Raw genomic sequence first — 17,770 nt, 5'->3', positions numbered from 1 at the left:
AGCACTTGCGTCGAATCGGACTCTCTTCAATTTGAATTCATCCAGCGTTGCGTCTTTGTACTGCCCCTCGCCGTGCAGTTTTTTGAAGTGTTCCCGTAGTTTTGCTGGTGCTAGGCTGAAGTTGCTCAACTTGACATTGCAAAGCATGCATTGAGGACGCTGACTTCCGTCCCGTTCCGTCAAACACGTGAACCCGTACCGCACGTAATCCTCTGACCACTTCCTTTTTTTGCTCGACATACTGCAAAAAAAAAAAAAAGTAACAAACTGATCTTAATTGAGTTCGGGCAAATAATTATATGACAAAAATTTTAAAAGGAACATGTTTAAATATAATCAGTACCGCTCTGCAAACTGAGAAATTTTAACGAAGAAAACACAACTTATAGTTACGATGACGGGATTTCTTATCTACTCAACTCTATGTCACCTCAAATCCCATTATAATATTACATAGAAAACTGCGAATTGTTCGTTTTGAATTGCGACCAAAGGAGTTATATCACCTCCACCTAATTTTTTGAGTAATTCAATCATATTTTATAATCACCATCCACTTTTGACTTTAATATAACTCTGAACCCGCCCTGCATATCCACAAACATATCCAACTTTCTTTTAAATTAATCAGTAACTCCAAAGTAAGGCACGACCAATGACGCACGGCACGCGGCAAGCTAATCGAGGCTATTCACTGGAATTTCCGAACACCCGCAAAGTCCAAAATCCAGTAAGTAAGTAAGTAAGCAAGTAAGTACCATCAACAGAATAATTAGCAAGTTGCTCATTGATTCAACTTACTACAGTCAGTGTGAAACAACTTATCTTAAACACAGACCAGAGAAACCATGAATGGGATGGGAATACAATTACAAATAACATTTCCATTCGTTCGTAACATACATAGCAAAATAATAATAATATGAATAGTAAGCGTAATTACACATAGATTCAAAATTGATACAAAATTAAAAAAAAAAAAAAAAATACATTGCAATGCGTTTCCGAGGACCTCCGCCGACCCCTGAGACTGGCTCACTGAACCCCCGGGGTTCGGTTGAACCCAGGTTAAGAATTACGGGTATAGAGCATTCTCATCAAATAATTTTATACACATTTGATGGAGCAGCCATTTTTTCCGATGCTATCCATACATATGGAGTACTATTGTACTCCATGATAACTATTCTAATCAATCAAAGCAAAAAAAAAAAAAACACAAAATACAACATTCTCATTGGTATAACAATATCCTTCCACAAAACAAAAAAAATTATTCACACAATTTAATAATTGAAAAGTACACGTGTTGTAAGAGTAATATTACATGTAAATTTATAATAATATTGTAGCGGTTCCCGCTGAATGTACACAATCGCCTTGCACCTGCCAGGACGCGGCCAGGGCGCGATCGCCATGCCGGGCTCGTCTGGACGGGCCCAGACGCGCCTCTCCTGGGCATGCCCGGACTCGCTGTTCCCGGGCACGCCCGAACCTCCCGGGCAAGCCCGGTCTCGTCTTTCCTGGGCATGCCCGCTCTCGCCTTTCCAGGGCTCGCCCAGAGCGCCCGGGCACGCCCAGCCTCGACTTGCCATGCCGCGTCCAGGACGCCCGGGCATGTCCAGACTCGCCTTTCCAGGGCTCGCCCAGAGCGTCCGGGCATGCCCGCTCTCGCCTTTCCAGGGCTCGCCCAGAGCGCTCGGGCACGCCCAGCCTCGACTTGCCAGGCCGCGTCCAGGACGCCCGGGCATGTCCTGACTCGCCTTTCCAGGACTCGCCCTTGACACCCGGGCATGCCCGGTCTCGGTTTTCCCGGGCAAACGCCCGGGCATAAATGTGTATATATATTGCTGCCCGATAAATGGGCTTTTCAGAATACCTGAGCTGTTTTGTTTCAATAAAGCAACTCGGACGAATTCCGTCTTTGGTCGCGTCAATTCTTTCGACTCGGGTTGGAGCGCAGCTCCTTCACTGGTGACCTACCGACATGGCCACGGCAGTGACTCTTAAACTGCCTACCTTCTGGGAGGCTCATGCGGCTGTTTGGTTTGCCCAGGCGGACTCCCAGTTCGCCCTGTGAGGCATCACCGCGGACGACACCCGCTTCCACCACGTCGTGGCAGCGCTCGGTTCCGCCACAGCGGCCCGCGCCCTGAGCCTCCTCGAGCACCCGCCGGCTGCCGACAAGTATGACGCGCTGAAGACGCTCCTCCTCGACGCTTTCGCCCTCTCACCGGCGGCACGCGCACGGCGCCTGCTCGACCTGCCCGAGCTCGGCGACACGCGCCCGTCCGAGCGCATGGACTATATGCTCTCGTTGCTCGGTGAGCACTCTCCGGATTTTCTGTTCCGCGAGCTGTTCCTTCGCCAGCTGCCTCACCCGGTACGCCTCGCCCTGGCTGGCACGTCGATCACCGATCCCCGCGCCCTCGCCAGGGAAGCCGATAAGATCTCCTTGGCGGGCCAACACATCGGCGCGGCTACCTGGAGCCTGCCGCCGTCCGAGGCGACGCCCGAGCGCCCTGCGCGGTTGGAGGCCGAACTGCCGGTGCAACTGGCGGCCGCCACGCCGCGCCGACCGCTTCCGACACGACGGCCGGGGCCTCCACCTGACCAGGCGTGGTGTTATTACCACGCCAGGTTCGGACACAAGGCTCGGACGTGCCGACCCCCGTGCACTTTCGGCAAGTCGGGAAACGGCCGGGCCGGCGTTCATTCCCAGCCATGAGCGCCGGCCACTCGGGCAACTTGCTTTTTATTCGGGACAAAGCGTCCGGGCGGTGTTTCCTTTGTGACACCGGCGCCCAACTGAGCGTCATACCCGCCTCCGAGCAGGACAGGCGGGACGCCGTTTGCGGCCCCTCTTTGGTCGCTGCTAATGGCTCGGCCATACGCACTTTCGGCCCGCGCGACGTCTCCCTCTGCTTCGGCAGCCAGCGCTTTCAGTGGACCTTTGTGACCGCCTGCGTCCCCATGGCTTTGCTGGGCGCCGACTTCCTCTGCGCGCACGGGCTGCTGGTCGACGTCAAACGTCATCGCCTTGTCAACGCTGAGACCTTCAGCTCCCTGGCGTGCACGATGAGCAGCTCCGCGCCGACCGAACTGGCGTGCGCCCTCCCAATGGCGAACGAGTTCGCTCGCCTGCTCGCGGAATTCCCGGCCCTCACGCGGCCGACGTTTTCGGCCGTCGCAGTGCGGCATGGGATCGAGCACCACATACCCACTACGGGCCCGCCGGTCTGCGCCAGGGCCCGCCGCCTCGACCCGGCCAAGCTCGCCGTGGCAAAGGCCGAGTTCGACGCGTTGGAGCACCTCGGCATCGTGCGGCGCTCCAATAGCGCGTGGGCCTCACCACTGCACATCGTGCCAAAGCCGGGGGGCGGATGGCGCCCGTGTGGCAACTACCGCCGCCTCGACGACGCTACCACCCCCGACAGGTACCCGATCCCGCACATCCAGGACTTTTCCGCCCGTTTGGCGGGATGGGTCATATTTTCCAAAATTGACCTGATACGGGGATACCACCAGGTACCTGTCCGGGCGGCCGACGTCCCGAAGACAGCCGTCATCACGCCGTTCGGCCTGTTCGAATTTTTGAGGATGCCGTTTGGCCTCAAGAACGCGGCCCAGGCGTTCCAGCACTTAATGGATGGCGTGCTGCGCGACCTGCCATTTATTTTCGTCTATCTGGATGACATCCTCGTCGCCAGCACGTCCCGCGCCGAGCACCTCCTCCACCTCCGAACACTGTTCGGTCGCCTCAGCGAGCACGGCTTAATTGTCAACCCGGCCAAATGCCACTTCGACACGACGACCGTTGACTTTTTGGGCCACCGCATCACCAAGACTGGGGCCGTGCCGCTGCCGACCAAGGTCGAGGCCATCACCACGTTCCCGCGTCCCCGTTCCATCAAGGCCCTACAAGAGTTCTTTGGCATGGTGAATTTTTATCACCGATTCATGCCCCGTGCTGCTCAGCTCATGCGGCCCCTTTACGAGGCCCTCTGGGGCAAGCCGGCCAAGCATGACATCGTTTGGTCCGCGGCCATGGACGCGGCCTTCGCGAGCGCAAAACGGGCCCTCGCCGACGCAACGCTGCTGGCTTACCCGGTGCTCAACGCGCCCATCGCCCTCACTACAGACGCCTCCAACTACGCAGTGGGCGCCGTCCATGAACAATGGGTGGACGGGGTTTGGCAGCCACTCGCTTTTTTCAGCCGGCAGCTCCGGCCGAACGAGTTAAAATACAGCACGTTCGACCGCGAGCTGCTCGGTCTATTCCTGGCCGTTCGCCATTTCCGACACCTCCTGGAGGGCCGCCCGTTCACGGCTTTCGTCGAACACAAGCCGTTGGTCTACGCAATGGCCAAAGTCACGGAGCCGTGGTCGGCCCGCCAGCAGCGCCACCTCTCCGCCGTGTCGGAATTCACCACGGACATCCGGCACGTCGCCGGCAAAGACAACGCCGTGGCCGACTGTCTTTCTCGGGCCAGCGCGAACGCGGTCCACCTCGGCGTGGACTTCGCGCTCATGGCGGCCGACCAGACCACCGACACCTCGGTGCAGGCCCTCCGGGCGGCGGACACGGGCCTCCGCCTGGCCGACAACCCCTTCGCGGGCACCGTCCTGCTCTGCGACGTCTCCCAGGGCCAGCCTCGCCCCATCGTGCCCGTTTCCTGGCAGCGCCGCATCTTCGCCTCCATCCACGGCCTTTCTCACCCGGGCCGGAAAGCTTCTCAGAAGCTGGTGTTGGCGCGTTTCGTCTGGCACGGCCTTCGACGGAACGTCCGCGACTGGGCCAACGCCTGCACGGCCTGCCAGCGGGCCAAGGTCCACCGCCACACTCAGGCCCCGCTAGCACCTTTCACCGTGCCTGCACGGCGTTTCGACCACGTCCACGTGGACCTGGTGGGTCCGCTGCCCCCACCTGCTCACCATGGTGGACAGGACCACCAGGTGGCCGGAGGCCGTTCCCCTCACCTCCACCACCACCGCCGACGTGGCGCAGGCATTCGTCGCCACCTGCGTCGCGCGCTTCGGCGCACCGGCGGACATCTCGTCCGACCGCGGCCCACAGTTCACGTCCGAACTTTGGGGCGTGGTCGCCCGCTCGTTGGGGGTCACGCTGCACCGCACCACGGCCTACCACCCCCAGGCCAATGGGTTGTGCGAGCGGTTTCACTGCTCCATGAAGGCCGCACTCATGGCCGGCCTTCAGGACGACGGTTGGACCGACCGGCTGCCGTGGGTCCTTTTGGGCCTCCGCACGGCCCCCAAGGAGGACCTCCGGGCGTCTGCCGCCGAGCTCGTCTATGGCCAGCCGCTCCGCGTCCCGGGCGAGTTCGTGCCCGACGCTACCAGCCCCTGGTCCGCCGCACACCAGCACTCGGACCTCCAGGAGGTCGCCCGCCGATTTGCCCCCGTGCCAACGTCCCGCCACGGTGGCCCCCAGTCCTACATCCCCCCGGCGCTTCGCACAGCGGAGTACGTCTTTGTGCATTTTGACGCGCACCGGGGGCCACTCCGGCCGCCGTATGACGGGCCCTTCCGGGTCCTGCGACGGGGCGACAAGTCCTTCGTCGTCGACGTCGGCGGCCGGTCGGACCAGATCTCTGTGGACCGCCTCAAACCGGCACACGTGGACGTCGACCGACCACCACGGTTGGCCCTTGCTCCGCGGCGAGGCCGCCCCCCGTCTACAGTTCGCCCAGCTCGACCACCCACCACCGGATCGGACCCCCCCCCCCCTACGACCCTCCAGGGGTCGCTTCGGCCGGGTCATCCGGACCCCCCTTAAATTGACCCTGCCGGTGCATGTCGATTCTGGAGGGGCGTGTGTAGCGGTTCCGCTGAATGTACACAATTGCCTTGCACCTGCCAGGACGCGGCCAGGGCGCGATCGCCATGCCAGGCTCGTCTGGACGGGCCCAGACGCGCCTCTCCTGGGCATGCCCGGACTCGCTGTTCCCGGGCACGCCCGAACCTCTCGGGCACGCCTGGTCTCGTCTTTCCAGGGCTCACCCAGAGCGCCCGGGCACGCCCAGCCTCGACTTGCCAGGCCGCGTCCAGGACGCCCGGGCATGTCCAGACTCGCCTTTCCAGGGCTCGTCCAGGGCGCCCGGGCATGTCCAGACTCGCCTTTCCAGGGCTCGCCCAGAGCGCTCGGACACGCCCAGCCTCGACTTGCCAGGCCGCGTCCAGGACGCCCGGGCATGTCCAGACTCGCCTTTCCAGGACTCGCCCTTGACACCCGGGCATGCCCGGTCTCGGTTTTCCCGGGCAAACGCCCGGGCATAAATGTGTATATATATTGCTGCCCGATAAACGGGCTTTTCAGAATACCTGAGCTGTTTTGTTTCAATAAAGCAACTCGGACGAATTCCGTCTTTGGTCGCGTCAATTCTTTCGACTCGCGTTGGAGCGCAGCTCCTTCAATATATGCATAAATCATATATGAAAGAAACGGGAGCAACTCGAACGGCCCTCGGTAGAGCGCGTACCTCTATCAGGCTGAACAGTTTATGTGTTGTATCCCACTGATAGACCAGATCTGGATTCGGACCTGAACCAAAATCTAATCGGCTTGTTCTTCTCACCTAACCAACTCATCCAGCAAGTTTCGACCGAATCTGTCCATAACTTTTTGAAATATCCTGTTCACAGATCGGTGAAAACATAAACTCTGTCCACCTTCGATGGCGGAGGTAAAAATATGGTTTGCACAAAAGGTTTCTTGAACCATTGCAAAATGAAAAGCGAAATTATCAGAGGGTTAAAAATACAAACAAAGATTTATAGCCTCCGAACAAATGAGTTAAAAACCAGTGATTAAATGTTCTAAAGAAATATCGACACAAACCAGAAAAAGTGTTATAAATACATGGTCACAGTAGAAGGGGCCATATTCCATGATATTGATATTTATCAGTCCCCTCCTTTTAGTAAACTTTAAAAAAAAGTTACATAAATCTTTATTTGCTTCGCAGAAGGAAAACACACTCTCCTTTTAAAAACAGAAATGTGAACGAAAGTAATCATGACAAGAGAGATGATAAGTATATGATGGGAAAAAAACTTCTTCCCAGGTTACCTGGAGAGGGGGTTCAATGAGAGGGTAAAAATTCACTCCTCATTATTAAGTCCAAAAGTCGTATAATGATGTAAACATGGACTGATTAGATTTTCGGGTCAATAGGTCAAAGAGCAGAGGTCATGTCAGGTAAAAATGTCATAACTTGAGAGCAGCTGAAGGTATTTAAATCAAACTTGGTGCAAGTATGCATAATGATGTAATAATGTGAGCGGAGGCATATCAGTCGATGTTGTGACGTCAAAGAGGGTTGTTCTAGTTTGTACATGCAATCCATACATATAGAGAACTATCGTACTCCACGATAATCATTCTAATCAATCAAAGCAAAACATCACACAAAATACAGAAATTTTATTTGTATTACAATATCCTTCCACAAAACAGAATTTTTTGAAGAAGTTTAACAATTGGATAGTACACGTGTTGTAAGAGAAATACCACCTTACATGCAAATTTAAGAAACAGCAGCAAAAAGATGGTTTGTACAAAAGGAGTGTTGAACCATTGCAAAATGAAAAGCAAAATTATAGTGTGGCAAAAATACAAACAAACACAGATTTTTAGCCCCTCCCTCCGCCGCAACAATTGGGTTTTTTTTGGGGGGGATTAATTTGAGGGGGGGGGGGTTAATACAAGTTCGAGGACACCAGTGATGATGCTGAAGATTGCACACAAACAGTAATTTGCTTCTTGTTGAACCCAATTTTAAGAAGGAAATTTTGGAACTGTTAACTCAGCTTGTTTTTCCGGTTAGGTGGAGGTCGGTAGAGGCAGAAGAAATGAAGTGTTTTCTGACAGAGTGAAGGTGACATGGGCTAGCTCGTAGGATGAATGGTCGAACAAAAATGTCGTGGTGATGGAGACAAAGGGAGAGAAGTTGTCTCTGTAAATAACAGCCACGCCCCCACCTCTAGAGGAGCGAGGAAATGACTGCAGGGTGTATCCAAGTGGGGTGAGATCAGCACATCTCGCTTCGTCGCCACTGGGCCAAATGGAGAAGATTGTCATGGGGACCGCAAGGCTAACCCCCGCTCTAGCAGGGAAAATGGCCTTAAAATGCATGTTGTGTGTGTGTGTTGTAACTCAGTGCTTTTATTGAATTCAAAACAATTTAATAATCATTTGCCACATTTCTTCAATTTCAAATAATCCTTGAATCATTTGCCACATTTTCTGAATTCCAAACAATCCTTGAGACTGATCATTCAGTGCATTGCTTTGCTCAGTTTTAGCTTTTTCTTGCATTCCAAACAATCCTTGAATCATGTGCCACATTTTCTGAATTCTAAACAATCCTTGAGACTGATCATTCAGTGCATTGCTCTGCTCAGCTTTAGCTTTTTCTTGCATTCCAAACAATCCTTGAATCATGTGCCACATTTTTTGAGTTCCAAACAATCCTTGAGACTGATCATTCAGTGCATTGCTCTGCTCAACTTTAGCCTCTTCTTGAGTTCCAAACAATCCTTGAATCATGTGCCACATTTTTTGAGTTCCAAACAATCCTTGAGACTGATCATTCAGTGCATTGCTCTGCTCAACTTTAGCCTCTTCTTGAGTTCCAAACAATCCTTGAATCATGTGCCACATTTTTTGAGTTCCAAACAATCCTTGAGACTGATCATTCAGTGCATTGCTCTGCTCAACTTTAGCCTCTTCTTGAGTTCCAAACAATCCTTGAATCATGTGCCACATTTTTTGAGTTCCAAACAATCCTTGAGACTGATCATTCAGTGCATTGCTCTGCTCAACTTTAGCCTCTTCTTGAGTTCCAAACAATCCTTGAATCATGTGCCACATTTTTTGAGTTCCAAACAATCCTTGAGACTGATCATTCAGTGCATTGCTCTGTTCAACTTTAGCCTCTTCTTGAATTCCAAACAATTTTTGAATATTTTGCGGTCGTCCTTGACACATAGGCATATTCAGTACAACAATGAAAAGTGTCAATGATATGAGGAAGTAACTTCTCTTCATGATGAATATGTTGTTGGCTTCTGCAAATGGAAAATGAAAGTCTTAAGCTGTGCACATAATTATTTTCTTTAATCATTCTAGTAATTTCATTTGATGCAAAAACAATCTATGTTCACATGTGCAACGTAGTTATGAATACCTATTACCAATAGAAGCAAGTAAGCAAGCATCAGAACCCTAAATTCACAAGATTAAGTCTACTATGCCATGTGCGTGCACATTTCCATTCAACACTGCCACTCTGATTGTCAACATTGGTCAAAGGAAACTTGTAGAATTAAAAATGGATTGAATAGAGATTTTTTTTTCTCCGATCTACACATAGTACCCCATAATATCAAAGTATAATTGTTTTTTATTTTAGAATTTTTACAAATCAATTAAAAATGAAAAGTTGAAATGTCTTGAGTCAATAAGTATTCAACCTCTTTGCTATGACATTCCAAATTGAGCTCAGGTGCATTCAATTCCCTTTGATCATCCATGAGATGTCTCTACAACTTGATTTGGGTCCACCTGTGACCAATTCAATTGATTGGACATTATTTATAAAGAAACACACCTTTCTATATAAGGTCCCACAGTTGACAGTGCATGTCAGAGCAGAAACTGTACCATGAAGTCCCAGTAACTGTCTGTATAACTTCAAGATAGAACTGTGAGGAGGCATAGATTTGGGGAGGAGTGTAAAACAATATCTAGAGTGTTGGAAGTGCCTAAGAGCACAGTGAGCTCCATCATTAGGAAATGGAAAGAATATGGAACTACCCAAACTCTTCCTAGAGCTGGCCGTCCGACTAAACTGAGAAACCGGGCAAGAAGACCTTGGTCAGGTAGGTGATCAGGAACCCAATGACCACAGACGGAACTACAGAGTTCCTTGGCTGAGATGGGAAAAGCTGTCAGAAGGACAACAGTCTCTGCAGCACTTCACAAATCGAGGCTTTATGGGAGAGTGGCCAGAGAGAAGCCAGTCCTGAAAAAAATGCACATGACAGCATGCCTGGAGTTTACAAAAAGGCACATGAAAGATTCTCAGAGCATGAGGAAAAATATTCTGATGAGATGAAAATTTAACTCTGGCCTGAATGTAAAGCGCTACATCTGGTGGAAACCGAGCACAGTTCATCACCCATCTAACACCGTCTTTTTTTTTCCTCCCCGATTGTGACTACCACTTTGATCATAGTGGGGAGGCTGCATGCCCCTGTGACCCAGATAGATATACTGGTGGGAGCTTTGCTCCTGGTCGGTGTTAGCTAACCCCGCAGGTCAGACTAAGAGTAGCCACATCTTTGGGGGGTGTAGGAAAATTTATTTTTCCGCCTGGCCAAGTCATCCCCACCTTCACAGTGGTCCTGTAAAGTGGGTTCTCCTTGTTTCAGGACAAGGTGAATAGCACCAGCCAGTCTTCTTCTTCATTTTCTTCTTCATCCTTATCTTCTTTATTCTTTTCTTCCTCTTTGTCTTTGGTTTTTTTCATCCTCGCCTACTTTCTTTTCTACAATTCTGCCATTTCTATCTCAGTTATTTTGCACCGTTCTTGCCTGGGACTCACTGTGGGATCTCGTGAATTCTGTCCTTGAAGGGTACCAGAAATAAACATGTCGCAAGTTATGGCCGCCTAGTAGTACAGGATCCAGAACTCTTTGGTAATGCTTGCTTGAGAGGCTGATCTATCAACAGGTACAAAATGTCAAAATGGTTGTACTGCCAAGGACAAGCATGGAGGATTGGAGGTGTGCTATACAGCCATTTTGGTTGCATTCCTGAGGCCATCAGATCGGCCTTGTTCCGACAATGTGTTTGCATGAGTTCGTGGACCCTTTTGAGCATCTTGGACTGGTTTATAAATTTGTTTAGGTAACTTTGACAGATGTCTTCTTCTTTTTCTTCTTCTTTCTTGTCCTTATGAATATGGTTCAACAATCTAAGAATAACAAATTTCTACCTGCCACCTTTAGCTCTTTCACGAGCCTCGATCTTGTATACAAAAAAAAATTAAAAAATTAAAAAATTAAAAAATCCACCAGCCTGTGTGCAGCAACACTCGAATCCTTTTGATATTTGTGACTCCAACTTTTCTTCTGTGCAATATTTTGTTCAGCTTAACTGAACTCGGACAATGGGACATTTGGGCGTGGCCAAAACCTTGTCCAAATTGCGGCAGTGGTTCTACTGGGTGAATTCGGGCAGAGACATTTAAAATTAGGTGAAATCCTGTGACCTCTGCCACGGTAAGAAGGGACCCCCACGTGCGCGCAAGGCCCCGCTCCAGGTGTACAACGTAGGAGCACCACATGAGCGGGTGGCAGTAGATGTGGTGGGGCCCCTGCCAGCCACCCGCTGAGGGAAGCGGTACATTATGGTGGCAATGGACTACTTTACCAAGTGGCCAGAGGCCTACCCATTGCCCAACCAGGAAGCCCAGCTGGGAGCTCAAGTTCTAGTTGAGGGATTCTGCTCCCGATTCGGCGTACCCAGGGAGCTACACACTGACCAGGGCCGGAACTTTGAATCCGCGCTACTGCGGTCGGTGTGCGAGCTCCTCCAAATTAATAAGACCAGGATGACCCCTCTTAGGCCTCAATCGGTTGGGATGGTGGAGAGGTTTAACCGAACATTGTTGACCCAATTGGCCCTCTTCACCTCCAAGCACCAGCAGGATTGGGACGAGCATCTCCCCTTTGTACTGATGGCATACCGGACCGCACAGCATGCGGCCACTCGGTGCACCCCCGCCTTGTTGATGTTTGGTCGGGAAATGTGAGTCCCTACAGATTTGTTGATGGGCAGGCACACGACAATATCAATGATCTACCTGATAATGTTTTGTCTCAGCTAGCCATGTATGCTGATGACTCCTCACTTTACTGTGCATCTGCTGAGTCACTCAACGCCACTTGTAATTAGGTTGGAGTTTCACTGGACAATGATTTAGAGAATGTGTTGAAGTGGGGGCATGACTGGCTGGTAACATTTAATGCAAAGAAAACTAAATTGTTGTCCATATCTCACTCTAGAAGCAGGCTTTCCCTTCTTTGCAACAGGGGTTGGACCTCCGGTTTCCAGTTCCTTGAGCTCGGTTGGCCGTTTCTGGACTCTGCCGAATTCCTCAAAGATTACTCCGGGTAGTTTTGTCGAGTTTTTGCTGTTTATTTAGTTGTCTCTGTGTTTACTGTATGCTTCTAGTTCAGTTTTTGTTTTAAACCTGTGTAAATTTGTAAGTATTCGTCAGACTTTTCATGCCGGGTTTTTGAGGTCTACATTTTCCTAGTTCAAATCCATCCACAATTGATTTTTTTGTCTTTTCTCCCTACTACCGTCAGCCTTTTGTTTTCTCCGCAGTCCCCTCATTTCTCCTTCAAATCCTCCCAACTATAACCCCTGTTTTGAAGCTTTGGAGGCCAGTTTGAAAATGTGGTTTCCCCAGGTATGATCATGGCAGATAGTGAGACCCAAAAGCTAAGTGACAGAACTTCTTCGAGAGGATTGGTGAGAAAGTAGATGGCAGGGTTTTCCAGACGGTCTTTTCGGAGAGACATCGTGAGAGGGTGAGATTTGTCAGGATGGAAAGACATGGTCCACTTGTTTGACCAGTATGTGATTTTATCCAGGTCTGCAGAGATTGAAGAGACTGCTGCCTGCCCATCTGTGGGATGAGAAATGGAGCGGCAGAGGGTGGAGTCATCAGCAAAAATATAGGATTTTCCAGGGAGTCATAGAGATCATGAATGAAGACCAGAGAAAGCACAGAGCCCAGAACACTGCCTTGAGGAACTCCACCCTGAACAGGAAGGGGAGATGAGATAATTCCATTTAGAGCCACACGTTGACTACGACATTAGAGGAAGTCCGCGAGCCATGCGTGGAGGTTTCCATGGACACCATACGAGGAGAGTTTGGTGAGCAGGGTGGGGTGCCAGACTGTATCGAAGGCACGAGATATGTCAAGGGAGATGGCTCTGATTTCCTGTTTGACATTGAGGGCCTCCATCCATTGTTGAGACAGCGGAAGCAGCATGTCCAGAGTAGAGTGGCCTGGTCTGAACCCAAATTGATGATCAGAGATCAAGCCATTGGAGAAGAGGAAGGGTTTAATATCAGAAGCGATGATGGATTCCATGACCTTGCTGATTATTGGGAGCAGGCTGATTGGTCTGTAGTTGCAAGGATCTGTTTTTTGCACCTTTTTGTGTAAAGTGGTAATGTTGGCTGATTTCCAAGCTGATGGCAGATGATCTTGAGCAAAAGAGAGGGCGAAGAGAGCAGAGAGAGGGTGAGATAGAGCGGCAGAGTAGGATTTTAGGACTCATGGGCTGATACCGTCAGGTCCAGTTGGAGAATCAGAGCCGAGGTTTGACAGAAACTTCTCCACCTTGTCAGGAGAGAAGGACACAGAGTCCAGGAGCAGCTGGGCTGGACTGGGTAAGGTGGGTTTAGACAGTGATGGGTTTGGGACACAATATTTTGAGGCAAACAGAGTTGAGGTAATCAGCTTTTTCACATGCAGTGTCAGCTGTGTAGCCATTTTAGGTAAGGGAGGGGATGTAAGGGGAACAAGCACCAGAAACAAATTTGACCAGACACCACCAGGATTTAGAGGAGGGAGACAGGTTTGAGAGTTCAGTCTAGAGATTAGAGAGGTATTCTTTCCTGGCTCTCCTGAGGGTAGACACACACTTGTTCCAGGCTTTGTGGAAGGAACTGAGATTGCCTTCAGTTGGATTTGCCTTCCATGAGGCAAAGGCAAGTTGTTTCAGGGCATCTGCCTCACCACAAGATTCAGTGTACCATGGACAGGAGGGAGGGCATGACAACTGAAGACGGGATGGGATAAATCTGTGCATGAGAGAGTGAGGAAATAATTCCCAGAATGAGTTGATGTCAGAGACAGTTGATGATGATGGTCTGTTGATGTCAGGTCTGTCAGAGACAGACCAGTCCAGATGTTTGATGGCTGCTTGAAGATCATGCCAGTTGGCCTGAGTGACATGCCAGACTTGGTGGCACTGAGGAAGCTCTCTGAGAATGGCCAGAGAGATGTCCACTTTAACAAGCATATGATCAGATGCACCGATTGTAGCAGAAGAACAGCAGACATTTGCAGGGAAGGTTGTCATAACTAAGCTGAACATAGCTGATCCAAAGTGCAGAACAAAAGGCTATGCAGATAGTTGTATTAGTCCCCTACCGGTGTACACCGGAGGGGACTATAGGTTTGCACGCCGTCCCTCCGTCCGTCAGTCCGTCAGTCCGTCACGCAAAGAACAGTTTTCCAGACTTTTTTTCTAAACGCTTAATGCTAATGATTTCAATGCTTAATGCTTAATGCTAATTTCCTTATGATAAGTTACAGGTCAAGTTCGAACTTCATGACGTTTCGATCATTTTTGACAAAGTTTTGGCACTTTGAACTTTCGTAATTATGAAAATTCTGATGATCCTTAACTCAGTGCCATTTTATGTTTTAATTTCCTTTAAAAGCCAATTTCTCTGCAATAATAGGACCGATTGAGATAAAATTTTCACCATATGATGGACTCGGTCTTTAGAATATTGTAATGGTAATTATGACGTCACAGGTCACGTGGCTCGGTCGCCATATTGTTTTTCGTGAAAACACGAAAACCCCTTTTTCTCTGCAACGGCTGAACAGATCGAGGCCAAACTTTGCAGGCAGCTTCGCATACCCAAGCCGAACAAAAAAGTCAGCGAGCATGATGTCATGCGTCACATGGTTTCAGAGCTATGACGTTTTTAAGCATGAACCTTTAAAACCGAGCTCCTCCTTCATTTTTGATCCAATCGAGGGGAAACTTCACAGATCTGTTCAGCACTAAAATGTCCTTTTGGAATTTGCGATAGGGCACGTGGTTTGGCAGATATCGTTAATTAAACGAAAATATTTTTTTAAAATGGATATCTCTTGTTTATTCTAGAGTTGTCCTCAAGCCGCACCGCGCGCCCTCAGCCTCATCTCGCGAACGTCAACAGCGCGCAACAGCGCGTGCTTTCGGGAGGGGCGGAGCCAAGCCGAGCAACATATATATACACATCGATCATTGATCGTGAACCGGAAAATATCATAAATTACTGATGGTTTCAGAGTTATAACGTTTTTAAGCATGAACCGTTAAAACCGAGCCCCTCCCTCATTTTTGATCCAAGCGAGGGGAAACTTCACAAATCTGTTCAGCACGTCAGTCTACTAAAATGTCCTTTTGGAATTTGTGATAGGGCACGTGGTTTGGCAGATATCGTTAATTAAACGAATTTTTTTTTTTTTTAATGGATCTCTCTTGAATCGCTGGTACCTCAGACCGTGAGTTGGTAATAATTTATATAATTCACACAGTGCAATACGTGCAGGGCGCTCCACGTAGCGACCTTGCGGGCTTATCAACGAGGCGAGGCGTGACACACGTGTCTCAGCATACCTCAGATCAAGTTTGAAAACCAGCATCACCCGTGCATAAATTTGCATATTCGTTCATTTTTGATAAAGTTATGGCACTTTGAACTTTGGTAGGGGACATGTATTGCAGCGCAATACTCAGAATGCTTGTTCCTCATGCTGTCTCGCTCTGTAATTCACTACTTGTAACGTGCTACCCATTATCCTATGATCTACTCAGCTTCAGGAGGAATGTCAATTCCCATTTCCTACATCTTTGAGGTTTAATCACATTTTACATTTTTACCTGACTTCTGCTACTTCCTGTACCTTGGATGTTTTCTTGGAATTTTTTTTTTTTTTTTTTTGCTTTATCCTCATCATTTTCTTTTCCTTTCCTTAGCCCCTTACCTAGAGTGGCTTTATGCCTTGTTTGGGGTAATTTCCATGAAAAAACCATCCCTACCATGTAACATGGTGGTGGAAGCATCATACTATGGGGATGCTTGTCAGTGGTAGGGACTGGGAGACTTGTAATGATATCTGGAACAATGAATGGAACCCTGTACAGGCAAATGCTTGAGGAGAACCTGCTTCAGAGTACAAAAGACCTTATACTGCAGAGAAGATTTATCATCCAACAGAAGAATGACCCCAAGAATACATCCAAAGCAACACTGGAATTGGCTTCAGACCAAGAACATGAAACTCTTTGAGTGTCCCAGCCAAAGCCCAGACTTGAATCCCATTGACAATCTGTAGAAAGACTTGAACATTGCTGTTCACTGATGCTCCCCATCCAACTTGACAGGGCTTGAGCAAATCTGCAAGTGCAAAGCTGACCCAGACATACCCAAGAAGACTCGAAGCTGTAGTTGTGGCCAAAGGCGTTTCTACGAAGTATTGACTCAGGGGGCTGAATACTTATGGAAATTAGATATTTCTGTATTTTATTTTCAATAAATTAATTTTAAAAAATTGAAAACATGTTTTTACTTTGTCATTATGGGATATTTTGTGTGGATCGTGAAAAATTTTTTAAATTTAATCCATTTTAAAATCAGGCTGAAACACAATAAAATGTGGAAAAGTCAAGGTGTCAATACTTTCTAAAGGCACTGTATGTGAATAAACAATGAGTAAAGATTGTTTCACTTCTCCCCTTGGTGTTTTCACCTCCTGGTGGACATTCCATTTTCAACTCCTAAGTGCATCTTTGTTTGTACAACCGATTTAAAGCAATAGCAAAGTTTTTACCTTTCATGAGAACGACAAATGAGCAGTGCTGCTGTGTTTGGTTGGAAGGGTAGTTTCGAGGTTTGGTGTCTCACGAACCAATGGTGTCTCACGAAGAGTATACAAGTTATCACCGGCCACCCTGAATAAATTCCAAATTCCTCTCACTTTTTGTTGAATGTACAGGAGCAGAATCACTTATGTACAGGGAACAGAAACACATAAAAGTAACTATAGTAGAACTCACCAAGGGTTGCTTGTTGGTGAATTGGAATCCTCGATGCCCACTCGTATGCTTATATATGCAGGCTATGATGACAATGTGAATAGAGAAGGAGGTGCTATTGCTGTGTAACAGAATGCCAAGAATGCTCCTGTGGCATGGTAACATATCACGTGCAGGTTATACTTACAGGCACCTTCAGACACCAAAATGGCTACCTCACAGTTATCATTGGATAAGTCCCTACCAATGTCACCAGCCAACTTCAGAACAGCCCACAACGGGATTTGATCTTCATTATTGGTGACTTTAACTTGGAGGTCAGTGCAAACACGACCTTGTGCAACAGCCCTTGGACCACATGGGTCTGGAGAAAGAAATGACAATGGAGAGCAACTCGTAGACCTGTGCTTTGCCTTCAAATTACGAATTTGTGAATCCCATGTCCAAAAAAGAACATTCACAGATATACTTGGTACAGTAATGATGGCAGGATAAGGAAGTAAATAGATCACATTCTTGTTATTACTCAATGACCTGCATTCTCAAATCCAAGAGAATGCAGAAATGCTGAGATTGGCTCGAGAAATCATCACTTTATAGTAGCAACAACTACAACAGAGTTGGATAAAGTTGTAATTGGTGCACAAGAGCATAAATGATCAGAGTGGATCCTTGAGTGGAGTCATGTTCAGAAAGAGGAAATGCAGGAAAGCCGAGCTCCGTGACCAACCAAACTGGAGAAATCTTAAAAGAAAGAAATGCTGAGCAGTTCACAGACAAGGAAGCCTTCCTTAGAAAGCAATATGTGCTCGCTAAACAGGTCGCAGCAACTGGTAACACC

General features: G+C 48.7%; 1 protein-coding gene across 2 annotated transcripts; it reads right to left on the bottom strand.

Moving 5' to 3' along the window:
• Window positions 1-7,429: 7,429 nt before the first annotated feature.
• Window positions 7,430-17,041, bottom strand: LOC137424904 (uncharacterized). 2 transcript variants are annotated; one of them, XM_068112797.2, is made up of 3 exons: window positions 16,951-17,041; window positions 16,725-16,845; window positions 7,430-9,090 (listed from the first exon to the last, which is right to left on the bottom strand). In XM_068112797.2, the coding sequence occupies exons 2-3, from the start codon at window positions 16,729-16,731 to the stop codon at window positions 8,195-8,197; spliced, it is 903 nt and encodes a 300-aa protein (XP_067968898.2). In that variant the 5' UTR covers window positions 16,732-16,845; window positions 16,951-17,041; the 3' UTR covers window positions 7,430-8,194. The 2 variants fall into 2 exon arrangements, with proteins under 2 accessions (XP_067968898.2, XP_067968897.2); XM_068112796.2 differs by lacking the exon at window positions 16,951-17,041 and having other exon boundaries at window positions 16,725-16,937.
• Between the last annotated feature and the right edge of the window lie 729 nt (window positions 17,042-17,770).

This window comes from Myxine glutinosa, unplaced genomic scaffold (assembly GCF_964187855.1).
Source record: "Myxine glutinosa unplaced genomic scaffold, kmMyxGlut1.1 SCAFFOLD_1972, whole genome shotgun sequence".
In the NCBI taxonomy this organism is placed as follows: Eukaryota; Metazoa; Chordata; class Myxini; order Myxiniformes; family Myxinidae; genus Myxine; species Myxine glutinosa.
The sequence above is the reverse complement of the archived record's forward strand: the minus strand, read 5'-3'. Positions and strand labels throughout refer to the sequence as shown.